Source organism: Hibiscus syriacus, unplaced genomic scaffold (genome assembly GCF_006381635.1).
Source record: "Hibiscus syriacus cultivar Baekdansim isolate YM2019G1 unplaced genomic scaffold, ASM638163v2 tig00001818_pilon, whole genome shotgun sequence".
Classification (NCBI taxonomy): Eukaryota; Viridiplantae; Streptophyta; class Magnoliopsida; order Malvales; family Malvaceae; genus Hibiscus; species Hibiscus syriacus.
Genome location: NW_024061892.1, coordinates 1,096,658 through 1,122,749, shown reverse-complemented (window position 1 = coordinate 1,122,749; position 26,092 = coordinate 1,096,658). Strand labels below are relative to the sequence as shown.

Genomic DNA, 26,092 nt, shown 5'->3' with positions numbered 1-26,092 from the left:
CGAGAGAGAGGTCACGAAAACATCACAGAAAACCGAAGCAAACTCAAAGCATTTGTAAACGATTCGCATAGAAATAAAGAGGTAGTAATTCGTTTTACCTTTGTTCGTTCATCTCTTCCTTTGCATGTCATTTTGTGCTTGTGGTTTGGCTTGAAAACAGTCAAAAAATGGAAGGCCGAGGACCCGGGGAGGGGCTTTCGAGAAGATCTTGCTAGATCCACCCTCCTGAGGCCATTTTCTTTGAAAAAGCCGTTGTTTTCTTCTGGAAGCGAGACCTCGTTCTTCGTTGGTGAAGAACATTCGAAAATCAGAGAAAGAGGGAGGGTTGCGGCGAGAGAAGAAGAGAAAATGAAACTAAAAAAACATTTGATCCATGTTTATATCAGATTCGTGCTTTTTGTAATAAATTAGGGTAAACCCGCTTTTGGTCCCTTCGATTTTAAAAGTCTGTTATTTGATCCCCAAATCCGGTTCTCAACTCCAATGTTATTCTAATTCGACCACTCCATTCGTTTTACTTTCAATTTGGTCCCTGTTAAATTCAATTCGTATTTTTTTAAATCTTTTTTTTATATATTACGTTTATTATATATATATATTATATGTTATTATTATTATATGTATATATATGTATATTTACTTATTTCTTTTTATATTTTACCATTTTATTTTTATTATTATTATTCTTTATATTATCCTTATTATTTCTATTATTACTATTTTTTTTTACTTATTTATGTATGTATATATATAATATACGTTTTTTAATTTTCTTTATTCGTTTTCTTTATTTATTATATATATATTATTTTCTTATTTAGGTATTTTATTTATATATATTTTACCTATTATTTTGTTTTAACTAATAGATATATATATATATATATTTACATGTTTTATTAAACACTCTATTATATATACATCACCTCACATTTATTAGCTAGGGTCCACTTTCTCTCTTTTTTCCTTTCTTCCCGTTATTCATGCTTCACCGAACTTAGACTTCTTTTTTTTCGGTGGGATTATTTTCAATTTTTTTACTATTTATTACTATTATCATTATTATTTTTACCTAATAACTATATATTAGTTTTTTCATATTTTATATGTTATTACTATTTTTATTTTACTTAATATTTGTATTTTCATTTTTCATTTTCATTTGGTTTTTCTAATTTGTTTATTTGTTTATTTTATTTGTTTATTATCTTATTATTTTTTTTATCTTTTTTATTTATTTTTTTAAGTCATTTATTTACCATTTCTTTCTTCTGTTTTATTTTGGGTTTGTTTATTTTATTCATTTATTCCTTACTTTTCATCTAACATTTTATGATTTTCTTTAAAAGGCATGATTTAAATCCGTCAAAGGTAAGTTTTGGATCACTATTTTACCTTTTAATTTAAAATGCAATTTTCTTAATCAAAGACAACTGGAAAGTGCGTAGTACCGAAAGGACGGTTCAAGGGTGCTAATCCTTCCTTAATCGTAACCGACTCCCGAACCCGACACATCTTTGGAAAGACGTAGATCAGGTAATAAATAGGGTATCCGATCAACCCATTTATTTTTAAATAAATGATCGGTGGCGACTCCAATCCACATTTTTCAAGCCGAAGCCAAATTCTGGGGCCCAACCGAAAGACGGTTGCGACAGCTTGGCGACTCTGCTGGGGACAGGTAAGTGAGTCAGGCTAAGGTAATTTCCAGTTGTCTTTTTAACGAAAATGGTAAGTTTAAATTTTAAGGAAATATTTCGATCCTTTTTACTTACTTTTGATTATATTTTCGAGTAAATAGTTGGACTAATCGTTTTCTCATGATTTCAGACTTCAAAGTTTTTTTTCATATAAGGCTCTATACCCGAGCTCCAATTCCTATTTTAAGTGGGGGTGAAAGCGACGCCTTCGTGTGAATTTATTCACCGTGCGGGCCTAGCAAGTAGCCTTCGGGATTCATATATCTTATGTCTTCGTGTGAATTTATTCACCGTGCGGGCATAAGGGAATGTGTCCCCTCGAGTTTAACTTAGTCCACACAAGCCTGTGATGGGTTTAGGACTAAGGGTCTGGCAAGCCCAAGGGGGCACCGACAAGGAGAACTCGGGTACCGTTTTTTTAAACCTAAACCGGGAGACCATGAAGAATTAGAGCCTACCCCGAAACCACGTTCCAAAACTTAGGATATTTTTACCCTAACCATGTTTTTTTGCGCTTTTTCCTTCCGTCATTTTTCTATTTGTATTTTTATTTACTAACGTTTTTGCCTTTGTGTTGTTTTTTCTAGCATTTGCATCATTACAAGAGGCTATTGATCCCTAAAAAGCGTTTGTTATACACAAAATAATTCGAATTAATGGACAAAGGTGTTGTAATACAAGAGATTGAAAACGCTGAGGCACGACTATGGTCCGAAAAGGCTCAGAAAGAGAAGGGAGACAGTCTTCAGGGAAACTATGTGTCAGAACTGGTTAGTTATGCCGCCGTCAGCCTGAAACAGAATGATGTCCAAGAGCTGCGAAACATTTGGGACAGTTGGAAGAATGACAGAAAGCAGAAGTTCAGCCAACGATATGGTGATATCGCCTCTTGCTCCATGTCAAGACTGATGAGCCTTACTCCGAGCATTAATTCAATTCTGGAACCCGGGATATAGTTGTTTCACCTTTAACCAGGAAGACATGGTGCCTACTATCGAAGAGTATACTACTCTACTGCACTGCGAAAGCAACAAACTAGAAAGGGCATATATTAAACATATCAAGAGTCAGCCCTTCAAGAACGGACTAGCCAAGATTGCAGGGGTTGATGAAAAGTGGGTGACTGACGCCGGCACAAAGGTAGCGGGGAAGGAATCGAGTGGATCCATATAAATCAACTAATGAAAAACCACCCTGATGAGTGGAAGACTATAGACCTTTTGCACTGGGTCTGTACGGTTTAATATTTCCGAAGGCTTTGGGGTGCATTGACGCTGCCGTGGTGGAATTATTTGAGCAACTTTCTAAACGAGTTAACCCAGCACCAGCCATCTTGGCCGAGACCTTTCGATCGCTCAACCATTACCGAAGAACTGGCGGAGGAAGATTCACCGGGTGCATTCAGCTCCTTCAGGTCTGGATTCACAGCCACTTCTGGAAGACTGACGGGGTTACCTACCACCGTTTCAGCACCACCTATTCACCTCTAGGTGAATTTATTACCTTAAAATGGCATGAAGGCGCTTCGAAAGAAAAATGGATGAAGGTCTTCACGCATCTTCAAGACCGAGATATTGTCTGGAGAGCCCCTTGGTTATTCCTCAGTGATGTTCTTTTTCGGTGTGGTGACTCCGAAACTGTGACCTTACTTGGACTTTGGGGAGCAGTCGGGTATGCTCCGCTATTAGCACTTAGACAATATGAAGCACGTCAGTTTGTCCCAGCAACGTGCGGGTTGGCTAGGTCAGAGTTTGAGTATCACGGTGACAGCTATAAAAAGATGATCAAAGAAGCGGCCGATTCGTGGAGGAAAGTATTCCGGATGGATGTTGTAGCTGCCAGAAGCATGCTCACTCCGGATTATGTGGAGTGGCGAAGATTAAGAAAGAATGACAACATCCCTGTGCCAGATTGTGATGACACCCGGACCATGGAAGAACATCTCAGGCATATCCCTTCTGAACTCGAGATAGCCAAGACCGAGTTTGAAGCAGTGAATAATGAGCTGAAGCAAAGGATAAAGGAACTTGAAGCTGAACGTTATCAGTGGAAGCTTGATGCTGACTCTCAGAAAGATCCGGCAGAAAAATTGGAAAAAGAACAAAAAAGAGTTCGTTTTGAGCTCGAAGACTTGAGGAAGGGGTATCAAGATAAGGTCAAGGATAACTCCAAGTTAAAGGTAACCTCTGAATACTGGAAAGACGAAGCTCATAGCCTGAAAAGGAAGTTTGAGGGGCCTGATGAGAAAGCTTGGAAAGAACAAATGAAGACTGCCCAAAGACGCTTGGCAGATAGTCAATATCAGAACCAGCGCTTGAGAGTTCGGATAGCTGACTTAGACAAACGACATGAGAAAGATGGCAATACAATAGCTGAGTTAGAAGCTATTGTAGATGGGTTCAAGAGGCAAGCAAACGAGCTTCAGATAGTGCCATTCGACGGAGGATTACAATGACGTTTCCGTTAGGAACAAGCACAGCGAAGGGTGAGGGCCCGAGACGCAACCATCCGAGATTTCCTAGATCAAGTGCAAAAAGCAGCCCGTCATCTTCACGGCCTAGCAAGGGAAGCTGGTGTGGTTCGACAAGGCATTCAACCAGTGACAGATGAAGGCAGAAGACTTGTCAACCTACTGGAAGCTATTCGGGGTCTAGAGGATTTAGTCCGAATGTACCTTTAATATGTTTTTATGTCTCTTAAAAGATAAGACATTTTTGTCTAAACAAGGGTTATTTATAATAATGAACACTTTTCTGGATCAATGCCTCCAATTGCATACATCATACATCGCATTTCTTGCATTTTATATTTCATGTATGTTATTTTATATTTTTTCCATGTTTTTACATTCGTATTAACTAACAGAACATGTCTCAGACACCGAGCTTACCACCGCAAGCATCAGATACACATCACCCGCACAATACTCGAGCAAAAAAGAGACAAATGGAAGCCAGAATGGAGAAAATCGAAGAGCACATGGCAAGACTTCAAAAGGAACTAGAAGATAGATGGCTCAGAACAGTGAAAGTCTTGAGTCCATCAAGAAAAATCAGGAGTCCTTGGTCGACCAAATCGTAGCCAAGTTGTCAGGTCTACAGCAAGCTAGTGCATCAGGGGGCATCTCTTCCGAGGGGGTGGCCATACCACCAACCCCGCAAGTGGTTCTCTCACCCGGAATATTACCCGGGGACGCATCTGCTACTAAAGGGAAAGCAGCACTACCCGGGGACTCATTCGTTACCAAAGCGAAAGTTGCACCTGCTGTGAAGATACAAACTTCTACAATCATCCCTGATGATCATCCGGAGGATTATCACGTCCCAGACTTTGACGAGGAAGAAAGCTAAAAGATGGAAGAAAGAAAAATATTAGAAGATCAAATAAAGATGGTCCAGGGAGACCATGATTATTATGGAGTGGACGCAATGGAGCTGAGCCTAGTTCCAGACTTGGGCTTCCACCAAAGTTTAAAGTTCCTGAGTTGAGAAGTTCGACGGGAACAGTTGCCCTTCAGCCCATATTACTATGTTCTGTTGAAAGATGACAGGATATGGCGGGAATGACCAACTCCTGATCCATTGTTTTCAAGAGAGCCTGTTCGGTTCAGCTATTCGGTGGTACAACCAGCTTAGCCGAACTCATATCAAGACGTGGAAAGACTTAGCCAAGTCTTTCTTGGAGCAGTATAAGCATATCAACGATATGAGACTAGACCAGGTCATGTTACAAAGCCTAGAGAAGAAACACAATGAGAGTTTCCGACAGTACGCACAGAGATGGAGGGATTTATCTGTGCAAGTTCATCCACCCTTGGATGAAAAGGAAACAAGAAAGCTGTTTGTACAGACCTTGAAGGCACCTTACTTCGGGCACTTGGTAGCGATCACGTCGGGAAGTTTCTCAGATTTAGTCATGGCCGGTGAAATGATCGAGTTGGCCATTAAACAAGGAAAGATTGAGGGAGGAGACTCCAGTAAAAAACCTCCCATGAAGAACAAAGAGCGAGAGATCAACAATGTAAACACCTACAGTGTCAGCAAGGGGGTTACGATCTCAAGCTCAAATTCCACAACAGCTGTACCATCCGGTACTTCTAGATAGAACCAGAGAGAACCAAGAAGAGAAAGGGAAAGGGAGCAGTTTGACCCCATTCCCATGACGTATAAAGAATTATACCAACAACTCTTCGACACTCATGCAGTGTCGCCTTATCCTATGAATCCAATAAATCCCCCTTACCCGAAATGGTATGACGAGAGCGCTCACTGCGAATACCATGGCGGTGTGCAGGGGCATTCGATTGAAAGTTGTCTCGCATTCAAGAGACTTGTGCAAAGAATGAGAAACAAGAATTGGATCACTTTCAACTCCGGAGCACCAAACGTCGCCCAGAATCCCTTGCCCAATCATCAGGAGACAGGAATCAATGCCATTACTACTGAAGGGGGAAGGAGAATTAAATCAAGTGTTTCGGAAATTAAATCTCCTTTGGCTTGGGTATGGAGCCAAATGGTAAAGGCAGGATTTCTTGCACCATATCTAGATACGACAGAAAATGAAGATGGTAACCATTGTTGTTACCACAACAAAGAAGGGCATAAAGTGCAAGATTGCCCAGAGTTCAGATTGTTAGTCCAGCTCATGATGGATCGAAAGGAGCTGGAGTTTTACGAAGAAATTCAAGATTCTTTGGAAGCAGATGTTTGTGCCACCGGAGAATCATCAGATAGAAAATTTGGTAGGGGTAGTCCTTTGATAATTACCCCTAAGGCAAGCATGACAGTGACAACACCAGCCAAGGTGGTAATCTCCGCACCGCGGCCTTTTCAATATAAGGACAATCGGCAAGTGCCATGGAAGTACGAGTGTCAGGTGAGTACTTCCAGAGGAGGTAATAGTAAAGTGGGGCAAAGACCACTGGAACCGTTCAAAGAAGATGTACTAGTTGTCAACGAACCTATAAAGGAGGAAGAAGCTAAAGAGTTCCTCAAGATCTTGAAGCACAGCGAGTACAACATTGTAGAACAGTTCCACAACTTACCTACACGTACTTCAATGCTAGCACTATTTTTAAGCTCGGAAGCACACCGAGAAGCGTTGTTGAATGTCCTTAATCAAACGTTTGTGCCACAAGACATACCAGTCAGCAAGATGGATCGACTGGTGAACAATATTCAAGCTGATAATCTCATCTCGTTTTCAGATGATGAGATTCCATCAGGAGGAAGAGGCCGAACGAAGGCGTTACACACATTACTACCTACTGTAAGGGGCACGCTTTACCAAGTGTCTTAATCGATAATGGTTCAGCCCTAAACGTGATGCATTCGATTACATTGAAGAGGCTACCAATAGATACCTCTCATATGAGAGCTTGTCAGAATGTGGTCTGAGCATTTGATAGGACCAAAAGAGAGGTAATCGGAAAGATCGAGGTACCATTGACCATCGGACCAACCACCTATGATGTTGAGTTCCTTCTGATGGATATCATGCCGTCCTATAGTTGTCTTTTGGGAAGGCCGTGGATTCATCAAGCAGGTGCAGTACCCTCCACGTTGCACCAGAAAGTTAAATTTGTCATTGACGGGGCCTTAGTAATCATCAACGCTGAGGAAGATATCGTGGCAAGCGTGACCACGGAGGCTCCATACATCGAAGTAGTAGACGAGGAAGCAGTAGAATGTTCGTTCCGCTCCTTGGAGTTTGTGAATGCCACATTCGTGGCGGAAGGAAAGAGAATCCCAAGACCTCGACTCTCCAAATGCACAAGGATGGAGATCAAGCAAACCCTGGGCCAAGGCGCCAGAACCGGGAAAGGTTTTGGGAAATATTTGCAAGGGATGATCAATCCTGTCCTTCCAATCTCAAAATTAGACCAATTTGGGCTTGGTTTTCAGCCCAGTTATCATGAAAAGAGAAAGGAGATCCAAAAGAACCGGGAGAGAAGGTTGGCCAGATTGACTGGAAACGAACTCCAATGGAAGCCTATGACATTCCCGCCGCTCTTCAAAACATTCAAGTCAGGTGGTTATGTGTTTGAGACCACCATATCCGAGTTAGAAACGGCTCTGGAAGATCTGAACGTTAATGTCGTGACCACAGAAGATGTTGACAACGGAGATGGATCCAGGATATGCCCTCTGCCACATGGGTTTGTACCTAGCAGTTGGTCGGTGGAGGAACTACCTGTGGTTTACAAGAATCTTTCAGAGTAATATTCGAACTATCCCTATTTGCCTATACCCGGGGCAATAGGTGATCTTTTGTAAGGGTAAATAAACATTTGGTTTAAGTTTAATAAAAGATGCATTTTTCTTTTCCAAGGCAAACAAACCTTTCTTTTTGAATTCATTCTCTATCTCCTTCATTCCAGTACTTCATTTCCAGTTACTCTCAAAGTTAATTCTTGACCGTTCCGTGTGGGATATTATCCTCTCACACATGCATATCTTCTTCCTTTCAGGTTCCCAGATAACGATAATGTGGGCACTGATGATCCTGACCCAGAGGTGGATTTTGAATCAACCATTTGTCTTGGGGAATTTGAGGAATGCAATAATGAAGAGGAGTACAACTTGCCTACCGAATTGTTGAGAATGATAGAAAGAGAAGAAAAGCAAATACTGCCACATGAGGAGGCGATCGAAATCATAAATTTGGGCACTGAGGAAGATCGAAAGGAGGTTAAAATCGGCACAACTCTTTCAACTGAAGCAAGAAAAAACCTGATAGTCTTACTTCAGGAGTACGGAGATGTGTTTGCTTGGTCGTATCAAGACATGCCGGGACTAGACACAGATATGGTAGTTCACAAACTGCCAATCAAACCAGAATTCAAACCTGTGCAGCAAAAACTGAGAAGAATGCGACCAGAAATGCTCCTTAAGATCAAGGAAGAAGTCAAGAAGCAATTTGATGCCGGTTTTCTCCAAGTAGCCAAATACCCTGAGTGGGTGGCCAACATAGTGCCTGTGCCGAAGAAGGACGGGAAAGTGCGCATGTGTGTCGATTACCGGGACCTTAATAAGGCCAGTCCCAAGGACAACTTTCCTCTGCCACACATAGACACTCTGGTGGATAATACGGCCGGGAATGCATACTTTTCGTTCATGGACGGATTTTCGGGGTACAATCAGATCAAGAAGCATCCGGAAGATATGGAGAAGACCACTTTCGTCACAATGTGGGGAACTTTCTGTTACAAAGTGATGCCTTTCGGATTAAAGAATGCTGGGGCAACATATCAGAGAGCCATGGTGACCCTGTTCCACGACATGATGCACAAAGAAATCGAGGTTTATGTCGACGACATGATTGTCAAGGCACAGACTGAGAATGAACATGTCGAGAATTTGAGAAAGCTCTTCCAGAGATTGAGAAAATTTCAGTTACGGCTGAATCCTAGCAAGTGCACCTTCGGGGTGACATCCGGGAAGCTATTAGGCTTTGTAGTCAGTAGAAAAGGCATTGAGGTTGATCCTGATAAAGTCAAGGCTATCCAGAGTCTACCTCCACCACAAACACAAAAGGAGGTCCAAGTTTTTTTAGGAAGATTGAATTACATAGCTCGGTTTATATCTTAGTTAACCGACAAGTGTGATCCAATCTTTCGCCTTCTTCAAAAAAATAGCCCTGGGGCATGGGATGAAAACTATCAGATTGCATTCGAGAAGGTAAAAGAGTACTTATCTCGCACTCCTGTCCTGATGTCCCCTATCCCAGGAAAACCTCTATTCTTGTATCTCTCCATATTCGAGAGCTCCATGGGGTGTGTCCTGGGTCAACACGACGAGTCTGGGAAGAAGGAAAGATCCATCTACTACTTAAGCAAGAAGTTCACCGATTGCGAGGTCCGATATCCTCCTATTGAGAAGGTTTATTGTGCCCTAGTCTGGGCTACAAAAAGACTTCGACAATACATGTTGTATCACACCACTTGGCTGATTTCCAAGTTAGACCCTCTAAAATACATGATGGGTGTACCTGCTCTATCCGGAAGGTTAGCCCGATGGCAGATGCTTTTGTCTGAATTTGACATCGAATACGTGAGCCAAAGAGCGGTAAAAGGCAGCGCCATATCCGATTTTTTGGCAAGCAGAACTGATGAGAGCTATGAGCCGCTGGACTTTGATTTCCCAGACGAAGACTTAATGGCCATATCTTTAGAGGAAGCAAGCATTTTAGCGGACAGTTCCTGGAGAATGCACTTCGATGGGGCATCAAATGCACTAGGACATGGCATCAGGGCAGTTCTAGTCTCCCCAGAAGGGAGTCACTACCCATTTACCAGCAGACTGAACTTTGATTGTACCAATAACATGGCAGAATATGAAGCCTGTGTCTTGGGAATTCGGGCTGCACTGGGGCAAAATATAAAGACTTTGCGAGTGTATGGAGACTCAGCCTTAGTAATCTATCAGCTCCGAGGAGAGTGGGAAACCAAGGATATAAAGCTATTAGAGTACCGAAAACTAGTGTTGGATCTGCTCGAAGAGTTCTACGAAGTCACCTTCCACTACGTGCCTAGAGAAGAAAATCAAATGGCTGACGCTTTAGCTACCTTGGCAGCCACATTCAAGGCTGGCGGGGAGTCTGAAATGATGCCAATTAACATGCAGTCGTATGAATACCCAGCTCATTGTTACCAAATTGAAGAAGTGAAAGACACTAAGCCTTGGTACTACGACATTCTGCAGTATATCAAGCATCGGAGTTATCCAGAAAAAACCACTGAAATCGAGAAGAGAACCCTTAGAAGGTTGGCAGCTGGATATGTCCTTGACAGAGAGGTTTTATACAAGAAAAGCCATAACCAAGTTCTGTTAAGGTGCGTCGATGCTGAAGATGCAAAAATGATAGTGGAAGAAGTACATGATGGGGTTTGTGGAGCACATGCAAATGGGCATATGATGTCAAGACAAATAATGAGATGCGGATATTTTTGGTCCACACTGGAAAGTGATTGCATCAACTATGCTAGGAGATGTCATAAATGTCAGATTTATGGAGACAAGATAAATGTTCCACCCCATCCGCTTCATGTAATGACGTCACCATGGCCTTTCTCTGTGTGGGGCATGGACGTTATCGGGCAAATCCATCCGAAGGCTTCGAATGGTCACCATTTCATTCTCGTAGCAATTGACTATTTCACGAAATGGGTAGAGGCTGCGTCATACGCCAGTGTCACTCAATCCACTATTTGCAAGTTTCTGAAGAAAGAAATTATATGTCGGTATGGTTTACCCGAAAGGATTATCACCGATAACGCAACAAACTTGAACAACAAGATGATGAGTGCTGCCTGCGAACAGTTCAACATAAAACATCACAATTCAACTGCTTACAGACCAAAGATGAACGGAGCAGTAGAAGCAGCAAACAAAAATATTAAGAAGATAGTGGAGAAAACAACTGAAACTTACAAAGACTGGCATGAGAAGTTGCCTTTTGCTTTGTTCGCTTATCGAACTTCGGTACGAACTTCGACTGGGGCAACTCCATTTTCACTAGCCTATGGAATGGAAGCAGTGCTACCCATTGAAGTCGAGATTCCGTTTCTCAGGGTCTTGTCAGAAGTCAAACTGGATGATGCAGAGTGGGCACAATCCAGATATGATCAGCTTAATCTAATAGATGAAAAAAGACTGAAAGCCATTCATCATGGTCAAATCTATCAGAAACGAATAATCCGAGCACATGACAAAAAGGTGCGCCCAAGAATATTCCGTGAAGGGGATCTAGTGCTAAAAAGAATTTGGCCAGTCCAGAAAGATTTCCGAGGAAAATGGACGCCAAATTGGGAAGGACCTTATGTCGTGAAGAAGGCTTTCTCCGGAGGAGCCCTTATCCTGGCTGAAATGGACGGACCTGAGCTGCCACATCCCATTAACTCGGATGCAATCAAGAAATACTTCGCTTAGGATGAAAACCCGAGAGGGCGTCCTAAGTTAAAAAAAAAAAGAACGTTTAGGGTGAAAACCCGAAAGGGCGCCCTAAATTGAAAAAAGAAAAAGAGGAAAAAAAGAAGAGAAAATAAGGTGGGTTCAAGATGAAAACCCGCAAAGGGCGTCTTGCAACCAATGATGGGTCCAAGTTGAAAACCCGGAAAGGGCGATTTGGATATTAACGGTGGAAACATCCCGGCACATGAATCTTCCACGAACTCAACAAATCGAAGAAATGTTGCACTCTCCCAAACGTTGTCGCATTTTCAAAGATCCTTTGGCAAAGGCTGCATTCAAAGTCACCAAACGGCTTTTCAGCTCAGAAGTGCCCACGTTATTGAGATCTAAGACATTCATTTACACATAATTGTGTATTCGTCTTCTAGAATGTTTGCCATGTATTATTTGTTCTTCTCCTCCCTTATGAATAAAGACCATCTTTCCTCCAATTCCTTTCGAGCATCTTGAATTAGATTTAAACCTAATGGTTTATTTATTTTTTATGAAAGATAATCGCATATTACTGTACAAAGATTCATTGAAAAGTACAGGTACCCAGAAGCCGATCAAGGCTCATGCACATGCTTGAGAGGGTTGAGGAGCATCTCCAAAAAAAAAAAAAAAAAAAAAAACCAGAATGTGCACATCAGATTCAGACATTTGAAGAATTCAAGATCAGAGATCGGAACTTCAAGCTTTCAAGAGTCAACAACGACAGGCCACCGGAAATCAAGATTTCTCTCCAGAGCCCAGAATAACATATGTTGCCCATACATTTTTAGGCATACCTAAGAGCATGACATCCATACCATCGCATATATGCACATCTTTGCAGGTTTTACCCAGAGCCAATTTCAACTTCATAACGAAGGATATTGGACTCCAGACAACGCAAGTTCCACTTCACGACGAAGGGACCGCCGGTTGTCAATAAACATTTCTCAATTTCAGAGCCAATTTCAACTTCACAACGAAGGATATTGGACTCCAGACAACGTAAGTTCAACTTCACGACGAAGGGACCGCTGGTTGTTAACAAACAATTTCTCAATTTCAGAGCCAATTTCAACTTCACAACGAAGGATATTGGACTCCAGACAACGCAAGTTCAACTTCACGACGAAGGGACCGCTGGTTGTCAATAAACATTTCCCAATTTCAGAGCCAATTTCAACTTCACAACGAAGGATATTGGACTCCAGACAACGCAAGTTCAACTTCACAACGAAGGGACCGCTGGTTGTCAATAAACATTTCCCAATTTCAGAGCCAATTTCAACTTCACAGCGAAGGATATTGGACTCCAGACAACGCAAGTTCAACTTCACGATGAAGGGACCGCTGGTTGTCAACAAATAACTTCTCAATTCCAGAGCCAATTTCAACTTCACAGCGAAGGATATTGGACTCCAGACAACGCATGTTCAACTTCACGACGAAGGGACCGCTGGTTGTCAACAAACAACTTCTCAATTTCAGAGCCAATTTCAACTTCACAGCGAAGGATATTGGACTCCAGACAACGCAAGTTCAACTTCACGACGAAGGGACCGCTGGTTGTCAATAAATAACTTCCCAACCTCAGAGCCAATTTCAACTTCACAACGAAGGACTCAAGACAGTATAAGTTCAACTTCACGACGAATGAGCTATATACAATACCAACTTCACAAATAGATTGATCTAACTTCGCGACGAAGGAGTCATCTGTAAACACCACAACGCCATAGTCTTCAGATCAAGGGTCACCTTCACGACGAAGTACCTTGAACCAGAAGATGATTCAGAGGCCACTTGTCAAAAGCTTTGAGCTCGTCTTCAACTTCGCAACGAAGGATTTCGTGCTCAGAATCTTCCAGTTTTGACTCAACCCCACGACAAGGGAGTCATTTCTATATCGAATTTCAACTCTACAATAGAGGATATTCGATGGGATTTGACCACTTTATGGTAAACGAAAAGTGTGTCTTTTAATCTTTTCCCTATCCTTGTTACACGACTATGGGCAAAGAGGGGCAGCTGTAGACACACTTTTTATGACTGAAATAAACATATATATTTATATATATATATATATTGTACAATTATTATTATTATTATTAAACTAACATATTCGTTTCATTTCTGTATCAGGATTATGAGTGGCCCAGCAGCACACACGAACCGGTCAATCAGCTGCAACCCGCGTGAACCGGTCCAAGCCCTCAACACCGAATCAATCCGGGGCTAGGGTTTCCAGAACTTAGCAAGCAGGCGCCGTTTCTCGCGAGGACTCTTCCTCACCCGCACCTCCGATCTTCACGCCGAACCGTCCGACGCAAGAACCTCGCAAGGTAACCGCCAACAAACGTTAAAAGAGCAATTTGTATGCCATTAGGACTCCTAAAAATAGGGTCTCTTTTGTACTATAAATACCCATGTAATCACATTCAAAAGGGGGGGAGCCGCAAAAAAAAAATTGACACAGACACACAAGTTTGTACAAGGTTACAGAGAAATTATCACACAATTACACACGGAATATTACGAGAGAGAGGTCACGAAAACATCACAGAAAACCGAAGCAAACTCAAAGCATTTGTAAACGATTTGCATAGAAATAAAGAGGTAGTAATTCGTTTTACCTTTGTTCGTTCATCTCTTCCTTTGCATGTCATTTTGTGCTTGTGGTTTGGCTTGAAAACAGTCAAAAAATGGAAGGCCGAGGACCCGGGGAGGGGCTTTTCGAGAAGATCTTGCTAGATCCACCCTCCCGAGGCCATTTTCTTTGAAAAAGCCGTTGTTTTCTTCTGGAAAGCGAGACCCTCGTTCTTCGTTGGTGAAGAACATTCGAGAAAATCAGAGAAAGAGGGAGGGTTGCGGCGAGAGAAGAAGAGAAAATGAAACTAAAAAAACATTTGATCCATGTTTATATCAGATTCGTGCTTTTTGTAATAAATTAGGGTAAACCCGCTTTTGGTCCCTCCGATTTTAAAAGTCTGTTATTTTGATCCCCAAATCCGGTTCTCAAACTCCAATGTTATTCTAATTCGACCACTCCATTCGTTTTACTTTCAATTTGGTCCCTGTTAAATTCAATTCGTATTTTTTAAATCTTTTTTTTATATATTACGTTTTATTATATATATATATATATATTGTTATTATATTATATTATATATGTATATATTTACTTATTTCTTTTTATACTCTTTACCATTTTTATTTTATTATTATTATTCTTTATATTATCCTTATTATTTCTATTATTACTATTTTTTTACTTATTTATGTATGTATATATATATATATACGTTTTTTAATTTTCTTTATTCGTTTTCTTTATTATTATTATATATTATTTTTATTTTAGGTATTTTATTTATATATATTTTACCTATTATTTTTGTTTTAACTAATATATATATATATATATTTACATTTTATTAAACACTCTATTATAATACATCACCTCACATTTATTAGCTAGGGTCCACTTTCTCTCTTTTTTCCTTTCTTCCCGTTATTCATGCTTCACCGAACTTAGATCTTTTTTTTCGGTGGGATTATTTTCAATTTTTTACTATTTACTATTATCATTATTATTTTTACCTAATAACTATATTAGTATTTTCATATTTTATTATGTTATTACTTTTTATTTTACTTAATATTGTATTTTCATTTTTCATTTTCATTTGGTTTTTCTAATTTGTTTATTTGTTTATTTTATTTGTTTATTATCTTTTTTTTTATCTTTTTTTTATTTTTTTAAGTCATTTATTTACCATTTCTTTCTTCTGTTTTATTTTGGGTTTGTTTATTTTATTCATTTATTCCTTACTTTTCATCTAACATTTTATGATTTTCTTTAAAAGGCATGATTTAAATCCGTCAAAGGTAAGTTTTGGATCACTATTTTACCTTTTAATTTAAAATGCAATTTTCTTAATCAAAGACAACTGGAAAGTGCGTAGTACCGAAAGGACGGTTCAAGGGTGCTAATCCTTCCTTAATCGTAACCGACTCCCGAACCCGACACATCTTTGGAAAGACGTAGATCAGGTAATAAATAGGGTATCCGATCAACCCATTTATTTTTAAATAAATGATCGGTGGCGACTCCAATCCACATTTTTCAAGTCGAAGCCCAATTCTGGGGCTCAACCGAAAGACGGTTGCGACACATAGTTTATCACATTAAGCTTTCCCCTGTTTCTTATGTACAGATTATTACTTATAAAAGCATTTTTTATAGAATGTAACCAACCAGTCATTGTTTTGGTTGTCGAACAACATAGCTAACAAGGTAGGTTGAGACTGACATCCCATGTTCACCCGTACTGAGGATTGATTGTTCTGTTGTAATTTCTTGCTCTTCTTTCTATTTTTTCTAGGCTTGAGGTTTGGTTGGATGAAGTCTCTCTCACGTCTTTCAAGCAGCAATCTTTGTTGAACTTATGCTTGTTTGTTTTTCATGAATTGAACCAGATTGTTTTAGATATTGGTATTCTAATAGATATACGCATTTTGCCTGTCTCGTAGATTGATCTCAAATCATCTTTTTCACAAGAGCTCAATAAATTATTTTAGTTGTTCTCGTAGAAAAACGTAAAATTTTATGTCAGGAGTGACGAGATTATAAAATTTTAAGGAGTGAATTTATAAAATTTAGGGGTGAAAATAGATCACCAATAGAAATTATAAAGAAAATATTTGAATGTTCCGTCCGATCCTCTCTATCCATCCTTGCTTATTCTTGCTCCTCTTTGTTTTTTTAAACATGAAGTGGGGGCACAAATCAACAACTGTTTAGGGATGAGTAACTGGCCTAAGTGGGGGCATACTCGAATCATATCATTGTCATTATTGGTGGATAATCTGTAAATTCCTATGTAAATTCTAATTAAGTCTTAGGTATACTCTGACCCTAGACTGGGAGAGCCATCCCTGACCTAAACTTTTTTTGTACCAAAAAAAATTATATATTTTTATTGACCCGAATCGATTTTCAAATAAAACTACACCAAATCGATTGTCAATCGGTTCGGTTAGAAACCAAAATTTTGATACAATCAAACCAAAATATCTTACTATAGTATTACGAACAAATTAGTTATGCTTGAAATGTTTGGCTTTTAGCATTTTGTATTTTGTTTAAATTTTGTATAATTGGTTTTAGATTTAACCTTTTTTTTCATTTGGATAATTATTAGGGTGTATTTGGTGGGTTTATTTTGGGTTTGAATTTTATAATATAATTAGGGATGCATTTGGGCCTTTTTACTCATTTTAAAAATATTTCTAATTTTGACACCAATTTTCTATTAATTTTCGTATTGGTACCCTTTTGTGTCATGTATGAAAAGGGGTGTTTTTTTCTCTCATAAAATATGTCTTCTAGAAAGCACTTCTTTAGAATACATCTTCTGCTGATGTGGCGGAAACCAATTACAACTTTTGAAGTTTGGTTGAAATGAAAAAAAAGGTTAAAAAAAAGGAAAAATATATAAATTTTATTCAAAAAGAACAAATACGTGCAATGCGTGTCGAAGAAACGTTATTGCATGAGCACGATCATAGGCCAACCAACAAAGATGGCAACGTGAGTGTGTTAGCCATATATTCAATCTCTCAAGTATTAGCCTTACATTCACCCACTCAATAATATTTAAATGATTATATTTAAACACTTGAAAATCCTCATATCTAAGTACTTGTGGGATTTGGAAGCTCATGCACAAGTACTCGAACTTAAGAACTTGTGATATCAAACAACTTATCACTTAAACTAATCTCATTGGTGAAGTAATTTTTCACATAATGAGTATTTACCCTTGGTGACACAAAAGATTATAATCTGGAAAATAATGAAAAATGTTAGAAAAAGAAATAATTTCAAAGCTAAGGATCAATGCTAGTTGCATTTTGAGATGCTGGGGTGGTGACATTGATGGTAGGAGATCAATGTCTGAATCATGACAGTCATCTTTTTCCTTGAAGTTCAAAGAATCTGAAAGCAATTTCTAGATCTACAGTAAAAACTGAATAGAGAAGTTTGACAAATTTCATCCTCGAATTAAAGTGGATAATGGTTGTTCTTCATGATAACGATATCACACTTGCAGATGTATCGAAGGTGTGATGTGACGATACTAAAAATGATTGTTAATCCAATTCTTCATGTAAAAACTAAACATGTTTATTTGGATATTCATTTTGTCCCTGAAAAGCTAATGTTGATGGTTAACTATGTGCTTATTCACTGACAAATTACAGGTCTGCTGACTAAGTATTTTAATAGAGAGAGGCCAATGACCATCACATCAGGAAATTAAAACAAATGTGGAGGATTAAACGAGTTATTAAAACCTACAAGCCACTCACCTTCATTTACTTCTTACTCTTATTCAAATCTTTTATCTACCTTACTTCTTAAATTTGTACTTTTTGTAAATTTATTAACTGTTTCGACACCAGAACGTAATTGATATAATTACTTAGAATATTTAGTAAATACAATATATTTACATCTTAATTATTGATGTCATGTTTAGTTGCACAAATTATAATTTCATATTTATAAAAATTTAAAATTTAAATAATATTAATTATTATAAAATAACCTTAAACTCTAATTTGTACTTTTGTAAATTATTAACTGTTTCGACCCCAGAACGTAATTGATATAATTACTTAGAATATTTAGTAAATACAATATATTACATCTTAATTATTGATGTCATGTTTAGTTGCACAAATTATAATTTCATATTTATAAAAATTTAAAATTTAAATAATATTACCTTAAACTCTAAAAATATTCTTAAAAAAATTGAAGTAAGAATTTGATAGTAAAATTACTTGATTGAAAAATGTTAGGAATATATACATAAAATATAATAAACCATAATGTGTAGTAATAATAAATTATTAGTTGGTGGTACAAAGATAAATAAATGAATAATATTTCAAAATATATAACAACTTCAATATATATATATATATATATATATCTATATATATATATATATATGAAAATTTGATTATAAAGTAGAATATGTGTTCAATTTTGAATATAGATAAATTCGTGCAAACTTATAGATTAAGTTACTTTAATATGATTTCCTATATAGATCATGCCACCTTTTACAAGCATATCCATTGGCAAACGTAACATGTGATACGTTAGAGTCTCCTCAAACTTTTAAAAAAAATCTATTAATCTAGAAAAAATATTTTTCTTTTACAAGATTTAACAAAAAAAATCTTTTAATTTTCTTCCTTATTATCTCAACAATTCAATTGTAATCATTTCTTCTCAAAAGAATCACCAAATTTATGGTGTTTAACGGATATAAAAATTCTTATTTATGTTTATTATAGTTTCAGTCTTCTTAAATTTTGATATTTTACAATTATGTTTTATTATAAAATATTTTAGGAACTTCATTCTAATAAGATAGCACATGGCCTATATATTTATTGGGACGGGTCTGTCTTTATTACTAGGATCACTCTTTGGATTCAACAATTTCAAATATATATAAATAAAAAAATTTTATATAAAATTGATATTATAAGAAAAAATATATACAAGTACATAAAATTAAAACTAATGTTATTTATAATAATAATAATAATATCTAAAAATGTTGAAGAGTGTAATTTTATTAATTTTTATTTCTCTTCTACATGGGTACTTTTTTTTATTATTAATTTAGAGTAATTACAAGTAGTAGTACCTATTCTAGAGACTCTCAACTATTAAACAATAAACGTTCAAATACCCTTTATGCATTGCTGCTCGAACTTGAAACTTCAAGGAATAGCAATCATCTCTCTAACCATTGAAATAACTTGATCCGTACTACATAGGAACTTTTAATTACAGTCAATAACCAGAACAATAAATTATGATAACTATCCAAGTATGTTATAATTGTATAATTAAACATTTTGAATAGTATTTTTATTGATTTAAATTTATTTCCAAATAGAAATACTTAAATTTAATTTAATTTGAATCGTAAAACAAATTTATAAATATGAAATTTTCAAAAGAAATTATTAAATTCCACTTTAGGATGGACTTTATTAGTTTATTTACCCTTTTCGATATATCTCTGATTGCGTCTACTGTGATCCAGTCAAAGGACGCTGACCAAGACATGAAGGGAGTACATAAAAAGAGGGAGAGGATGGTGGGCATGATATTCAGCTTTACCTTATTCTATATCGGATCTTCAACATTAGACGATGTTTTAATTATTAAAAGCCGCACCCATTTTGGTTCAGTGAACCATGGGAAATGCCAGCTAAGATTAGGCAAATTCAAGGCAAGATACATGGAGAGGATTCCGACATGCACAAATAGTACCACGGTCCATCAACTTTACTTCATTAATTAATTTCATTAATGGGGTTTCCAGCCTTGGGTTTAGCATCAAGACTGAAAACAGACTCAACTCATCCACTTCAATAATGGATATGTATAATAATATTTAGGATAAACTCCACTTTAGTATTATAACTATCATTTTTATTCTGTTTCAGTTACTTGATTATTTTTTATTTTAAAATCATAATATTATATTTTGATTTAATTTTGGTCACTCATCGTTAGAAAATCAACAGTAATACTGACATGTCATTATAAGGTAATACATCATTAATTTTTTTAGAAAAATGACATATCCACATCTCTATTAATATTTTAGTAACAATTGATCAAATTAAACTCAAAACATAAAATTAATATATATATATATTTTTAAAATAATTGACGTGATTAAAATAATATAAAAGTAATAATTAGAATATTAAACATGTAGTTTACCTTTATATATAGAGAGAGAGATTTATTGTGCATCGATAGATTCAATCGTAATTTAGGAATCATTTGGCAGAGGAGCAAGGTCCATTGGTTGTACTCGTCAGTCAGTCGGTCTTAATTAAGCTATCAATTTATGGTCGGTGTAAGAGGAAGCTTCCTTCACTGATACCATTACTATTATTATTGATGGAATCTATTTGATTAATTACATAAACAGACAAAATTAGTAATTAAACCTTAACATTCCTTTTCACTGATTCCCAACTTTCCGCGTTTAATCAAATCTTGATTAAGTCATTTCGCTTGCTTCACGTCCTAATCATTCGATTGAAAATTGCGAATTACAGTTAGCTATATCAACTGTTTGTACTTAATTTGTACCCCAGCTGCTACTATTCCAATTCAAGTTCCAAAATGTTTCCTTGGAGATATTATAATTTGGCAATCTGTGTGAGAAGAATAATGAAGTTCGGATGTCGGTGATTGAACAGTGATTGAACGATGTTTATATTTTTTTTGTCTTTATAAAAATGGAGAAGATGACGATGTAAAGAACATGGTTCTAAATCTTTTTTAATTTTGGTTGAAGGGTTTTATAAAATCCTTTAGGGGGTGTTTGGTTCAAGGATTGTGGGATTCCCATGAGATGGGAATCTCACATTCCCATGTTTGGTTGGCCGGGAATCTCATTCCCGGTAATGTTTTATTACCAATAGTAGATTTTTTGAGATATATTACCGGGAATGTCATTACCTCCCTTCCCTTAGGTATTGTAACATTACCGGCGTTTTGGACTAAAATGTCCTTAAATTTTTATTTTTTTCAAAAATATCCTTCTTCTATCATTGAATAATAAAAATTCTACGAAGGTTAAATTACAAATTTATCCTTAAATTATTTTAGATTTACAAAAAAAATTCTATAATTAAAATTTTATATGAAGTTCAGGGATTAAAAAAATTTACCCTTTCATTAAACCTTTTTTATATTTTTAATTTTGTAAAAAAATTTATAAATATTATGAATTTAATTTTTTTAAAGAAAATATATAAATATTTTACAATTTGTAATATTATACAAATATATAATAAGGACAATTTGGTCAAATATACATTCCAATAATCTTTTATTCCTTTAATCAAACACGGTAATCTTACATTCATGCTAAACCAACCAAACACAAAATACAACATTCCCAGTAATCCTATTCCCTGGTAATCTTTTATTCCCACTGGTAATCTTACATTCCTAGAACCAAACGCACCCTTAATGTAAGTGTTAGGTAGGAATAGTTACTCGTAGATTGACTGATAATAGATTAGCAAATTATATGTACCTATCAAAATTCATATTAAAGATTATGAAATTCTTGAAACGTTATGTCTAGAGATATTTTATCGTAATTTTAACTGCAAAATAACATTTTGAAAATCTTGATATAAGAAAACGATCGTACAAAAAAAATTAAAGAATGTACAACAAATGAAATATGAATAAATAGTCCTAATTATATGTTTTATTAAATTATTGATTGATTTTACTTGTACTTTAGCATAGTGCAGCAACGAGAGAAAACGTTCTCTTTCTTTCTTTTATTCATTAAATCCCATAGTCGATAGTGCTAAAACAAATAGCATCGTATAACATGGTTTTTGTACATTATCTTTGACGTACGTGTAACGTTTTCTGTATATGTTATGATAAGTATTAAATAATTGGTTAATGGTACTGTACTTGGTTTTTAATGATTCCCCAAATTTTTTTTATAAACAAAGTAGAAAGAAACTTGTCGATAATCGATGATCGTAAGTCCAATCAATAACTAGCTGGCTCGTCTATTCCACGAGGGTCCGAAACAACTCTCAAAGGCCCCATGTGTTCTTGGCCAGACTGGTGCAATAATTCATGCAATCGCCACTTTATGTTCTTATAAAATCCTTTTAATATTAACTTTCGTTTGGCCTTACTAATCGCTGTACAAATTTCTCAGCCACTGTATTTGCTTATTTATTTAGAAGACCATTGATTTTTTCCCTTTCTAACCTCTATTTTACCTATATTCCGTCTCGTATTTGTTTATTGATTAAAACACAGCTGTAATTTTCCCTTCTCTAATTTCAATATTCCGTCTTAATTAATTTGGATTAATTCTGTATGCATAGTATTAGTGGGTGAGTCTCTCAATAATGATTTTCTGCATACACAATGATTTAAACTTGAGATTTTACTAAACGATATCAAACTACTTACCACTTGAATCAATCCATTGGTGATATTAATTTTTAACTTTGAAATGAACCAACTCTTTATAAAATCGAAAAGCATCAAGCCATTTTAATTAGTTAAACAGTTTTCCTAATAAGATCATTAAGCAAACGATATTAGTCAGATTTTGACGGCCAAAGACAAAGCTAAGCAACATTATGTTTAAACTCGTGACGAATAATCCCTTCGGCTTTGTCTTATCAAATAAGAGCCTAACGTGCAGTTTCCTTGTTCTTACAGTTGCAGCGCAAAACGGCTTAAGCTAATTAAATTTACAATGCAATCAGTTGTAATAGAGATTTTAGTATGATGAAATTAATAAAATATAATCTCTTTATTTTAATATAGTATAAATTAAATTAACCTTCTTAATTTTTTATGATGTTATTAATAGTCACAAAATAATAATATCGTTGGTTAAATTGAAGACATTTTTTGGGTATAGTTATTTAGTCTCACAATGGAAGTCACATAGAAATCTCTTCAACTGTGTTAAATTAAGACTTAACTACATATTTAATTATCTAACTATTTGAGTGATTTTATTTTAATTATTCAATTATATTTTTTAAAATCATATCTTATTTTATGTTTTAATATCATTTAGGTCATTCATCATTAAAAAATTAATAGAATTACTGATGTGATATCTTTTTTATTTTTTCAATGATGACGTGACATTAATTTATGGTGACACATTAATATCACTGTTAATTTTTTAACGGCGGATGACAAAAAAAGGCTAAATGTAAAAAAATAGTTGAGTGATCAAAACGAAACCACACTAACAATAGAGTGACTAAATACATATTTTACACTTAATTAACAATAAATTTATATGTTAATCGAATTTTTAAGATCGTTTAAATAAAAATTCACATCGTCACTTTAATAAAGAAAACTAATTATGTTATTAATTTCAGCATCAATAGGATTAAACCACAACTAGACCTATAATCAATAAACAAAAACCTACCCATATTGTAAGAGTGGAAGAGTAGGGCATTTTCGTAACTTCAAGTATACTATCAAATATAATAATACTTTCTACTTTAGTGCATATGAGTATGTTGTTTTTGCTATATAACATTGGCATTGTCCTCCATTAGCCACAATTCATTTCAAGAGAGAAGAAAGAGGCAAAACAAAGAGTTTGAGTTGATTTCAAAGCCATGGGGAATAGTTTAAGATGCTGTTTGGCATGTGTTCTTCCCTGTGGAGCTCTAGATTTGATCCGTATAGTCCATTTGAACGGATATGTAGAAGAAATTACGGGTCCGATTACGGCCGGTGAGATCTTGAAGGCCAACCCTAATCATGTTCTTAGCAAACCAACCTCCCAAGGTGTTTTACGTAAGATTTTGATCCTCTCGCCGGAAACCGAGCTCAAGAGAGGCAACATATACTTCTTGATCCCGGCATCGTCGTTGCCGGAGAAGAAAAAGAAGAATATGCAAATCAAAAAGCCTTCCAACGTTAGCAACAAGAACAACAAAAACGGCGTCGCTTTGGATTGCGACCTAGCGAACGTCAAGGTTTCGGAGAAGAAACATTGCTCGCGGAAGGATCGCCGGCATAGCCGTGTCGGATCATGGCAGCCGCATCTCGCGAGCATCTCCGAAGACTAACGGCCGTGCCGGGATCTCATTAACAGCAATCATACAATGGGGACGTGTTTTTTTTATTATTATTGTAATACGTGAGGTATTGGTTTTGTGGATATGGATTTACTTTTGAATCCTTTTTTTCTTTTGTTTTTTGTTTTGGATCTGTCGGCGTATAACAATGGCAGATTCGGAATTCCACAACGTGATGCTCCATGGTGAAAACTATATGACGATGAGAGTGAAATATTTGTATTAATTGGTATTGTATTTACACCCTCAAGATGTAAGTAAAATCTGCTTCTCTTTTTCTTTAATTGTTTCCCTTTCCTAGTGCTGTTATCATCTCAAATAAATATATGATCATGTGTTGCCTTTGGAGTTTCACAATTCTTACGATATGAAACTTAATTTAATTTTTTTTATATTGAACTTATTAAGTAATTTTGATAGTAAATTAAAATGTTATTCTATTTAAAGAATTTAGATTCAAATATATGTATATATATAAGATTCGTATACATTGTCAATAGAATATAAATATTCTAAACAATTACTACCTTATAAATGCCTTACATAAAATAAACTTCAATTTTTTTGTTACAACTATAAATTTAAAATTATTCATATTAGAATTACGTGAATAGTAAACATACCATATCATATAATATTATCTTGAAGTGAGACTTGTCAAGTACTTTATTTCTCTATGATAGAAGCATAAAATTACATTATAGTGTTACAAGTAGCATATTAAAATAATATGGAACTTGTTTAAATTGGAAGGGAGTACATAGATTAACGATTATTGTTTAAGCTGGGAAAGAGTTGAACTTGAATTCATTCTCTACCTCTACAACTGCTAACACGGCCTTGTCGATAAACTCTATTTTTATAATCCTCTCTGGTTTAACATTAGTAGGTGACAAGTTATTCGAATCAATTATTATCATATCTAAAAATAGATCGAGGAGTACAAACCAAACAACATTAATAGTTAAAAGGATGATTGTTATCTCTAAAGTCCTCTGATTCGAACACTGGCGACTTCAAAGTATTTAAACTTTCATTGTCAAATGGTTGAGAGCCTTTAGAATATACACTATCACTTTTAATCACTCTAGATTAATAAAAAATGTAGATTGACGAGACAATAATTCTTTAAAAAAATAAATTTTTTATAATTTAAATATTTTTTTATATTTTCTATAAATAATATATATTTTTTATAAAAGTTTATCTTTAACATAATATCATAGTTCTGTATCTAATTATAAATTGTTTGAATTAGACTCTAATTAATTTAAATATTTATTGTTTAAGCTGGGATGCCTGCACGATTGAGATTTGAGAAAGACGAAAACGGCAATCATTTTGGGTTTTTGTTATTGAAAATGTAAAACTAAAAGTCGATAAATGGCGACATCTACACGCTACAATATAATAACAATGGCCAAATAAATGCAAAAAACAAAAACAAGCTGGCAAAGATTGAATAAATAATTCAGTCTTCACATGGAGGATGGATTCCCCCATAAATAATTATTTAGACAAAACTTTCTCAATTCTACACTTCTTTATTAATTAATTATTTTACATTTTTGGACCACATAACTAACTCCTTGGTTTTAGTTTTCTTCTTCTTTTCTTACAACCATCCGGGATCCAACCAACGCAAAATGAGTAGATGATATGAAACTCTCTTTCTTTTGGATTTTCTTACATGTTTATTTTCCTTTCTTCCACTGTATTAAT

At 35.8% G+C, this 26,092-nt stretch overlaps 1 protein-coding gene across 1 annotated transcript; it reads left to right on the top strand.

The window, feature by feature from the left end:
• Positions 1 to 11,725: 11,725 nt before the first annotated feature.
• LOC120134703 lies at positions 11,726 to 24,614 on the top strand. The gene is made up of 2 exons (XM_039151146.1): positions 11,726 to 11,739; positions 23,889 to 24,614. The coding sequence occupies exon 2, from the start codon at positions 23,906 to 23,908 to the stop codon at positions 24,359 to 24,361; it is 456 nt and encodes a 151-aa protein (XP_039007077.1). The 5' UTR covers positions 11,726 to 11,739; positions 23,889 to 23,905; the 3' UTR covers positions 24,362 to 24,614.
• The last annotated feature ends 1,478 nt before the right edge of the window (positions 24,615 to 26,092 follow it).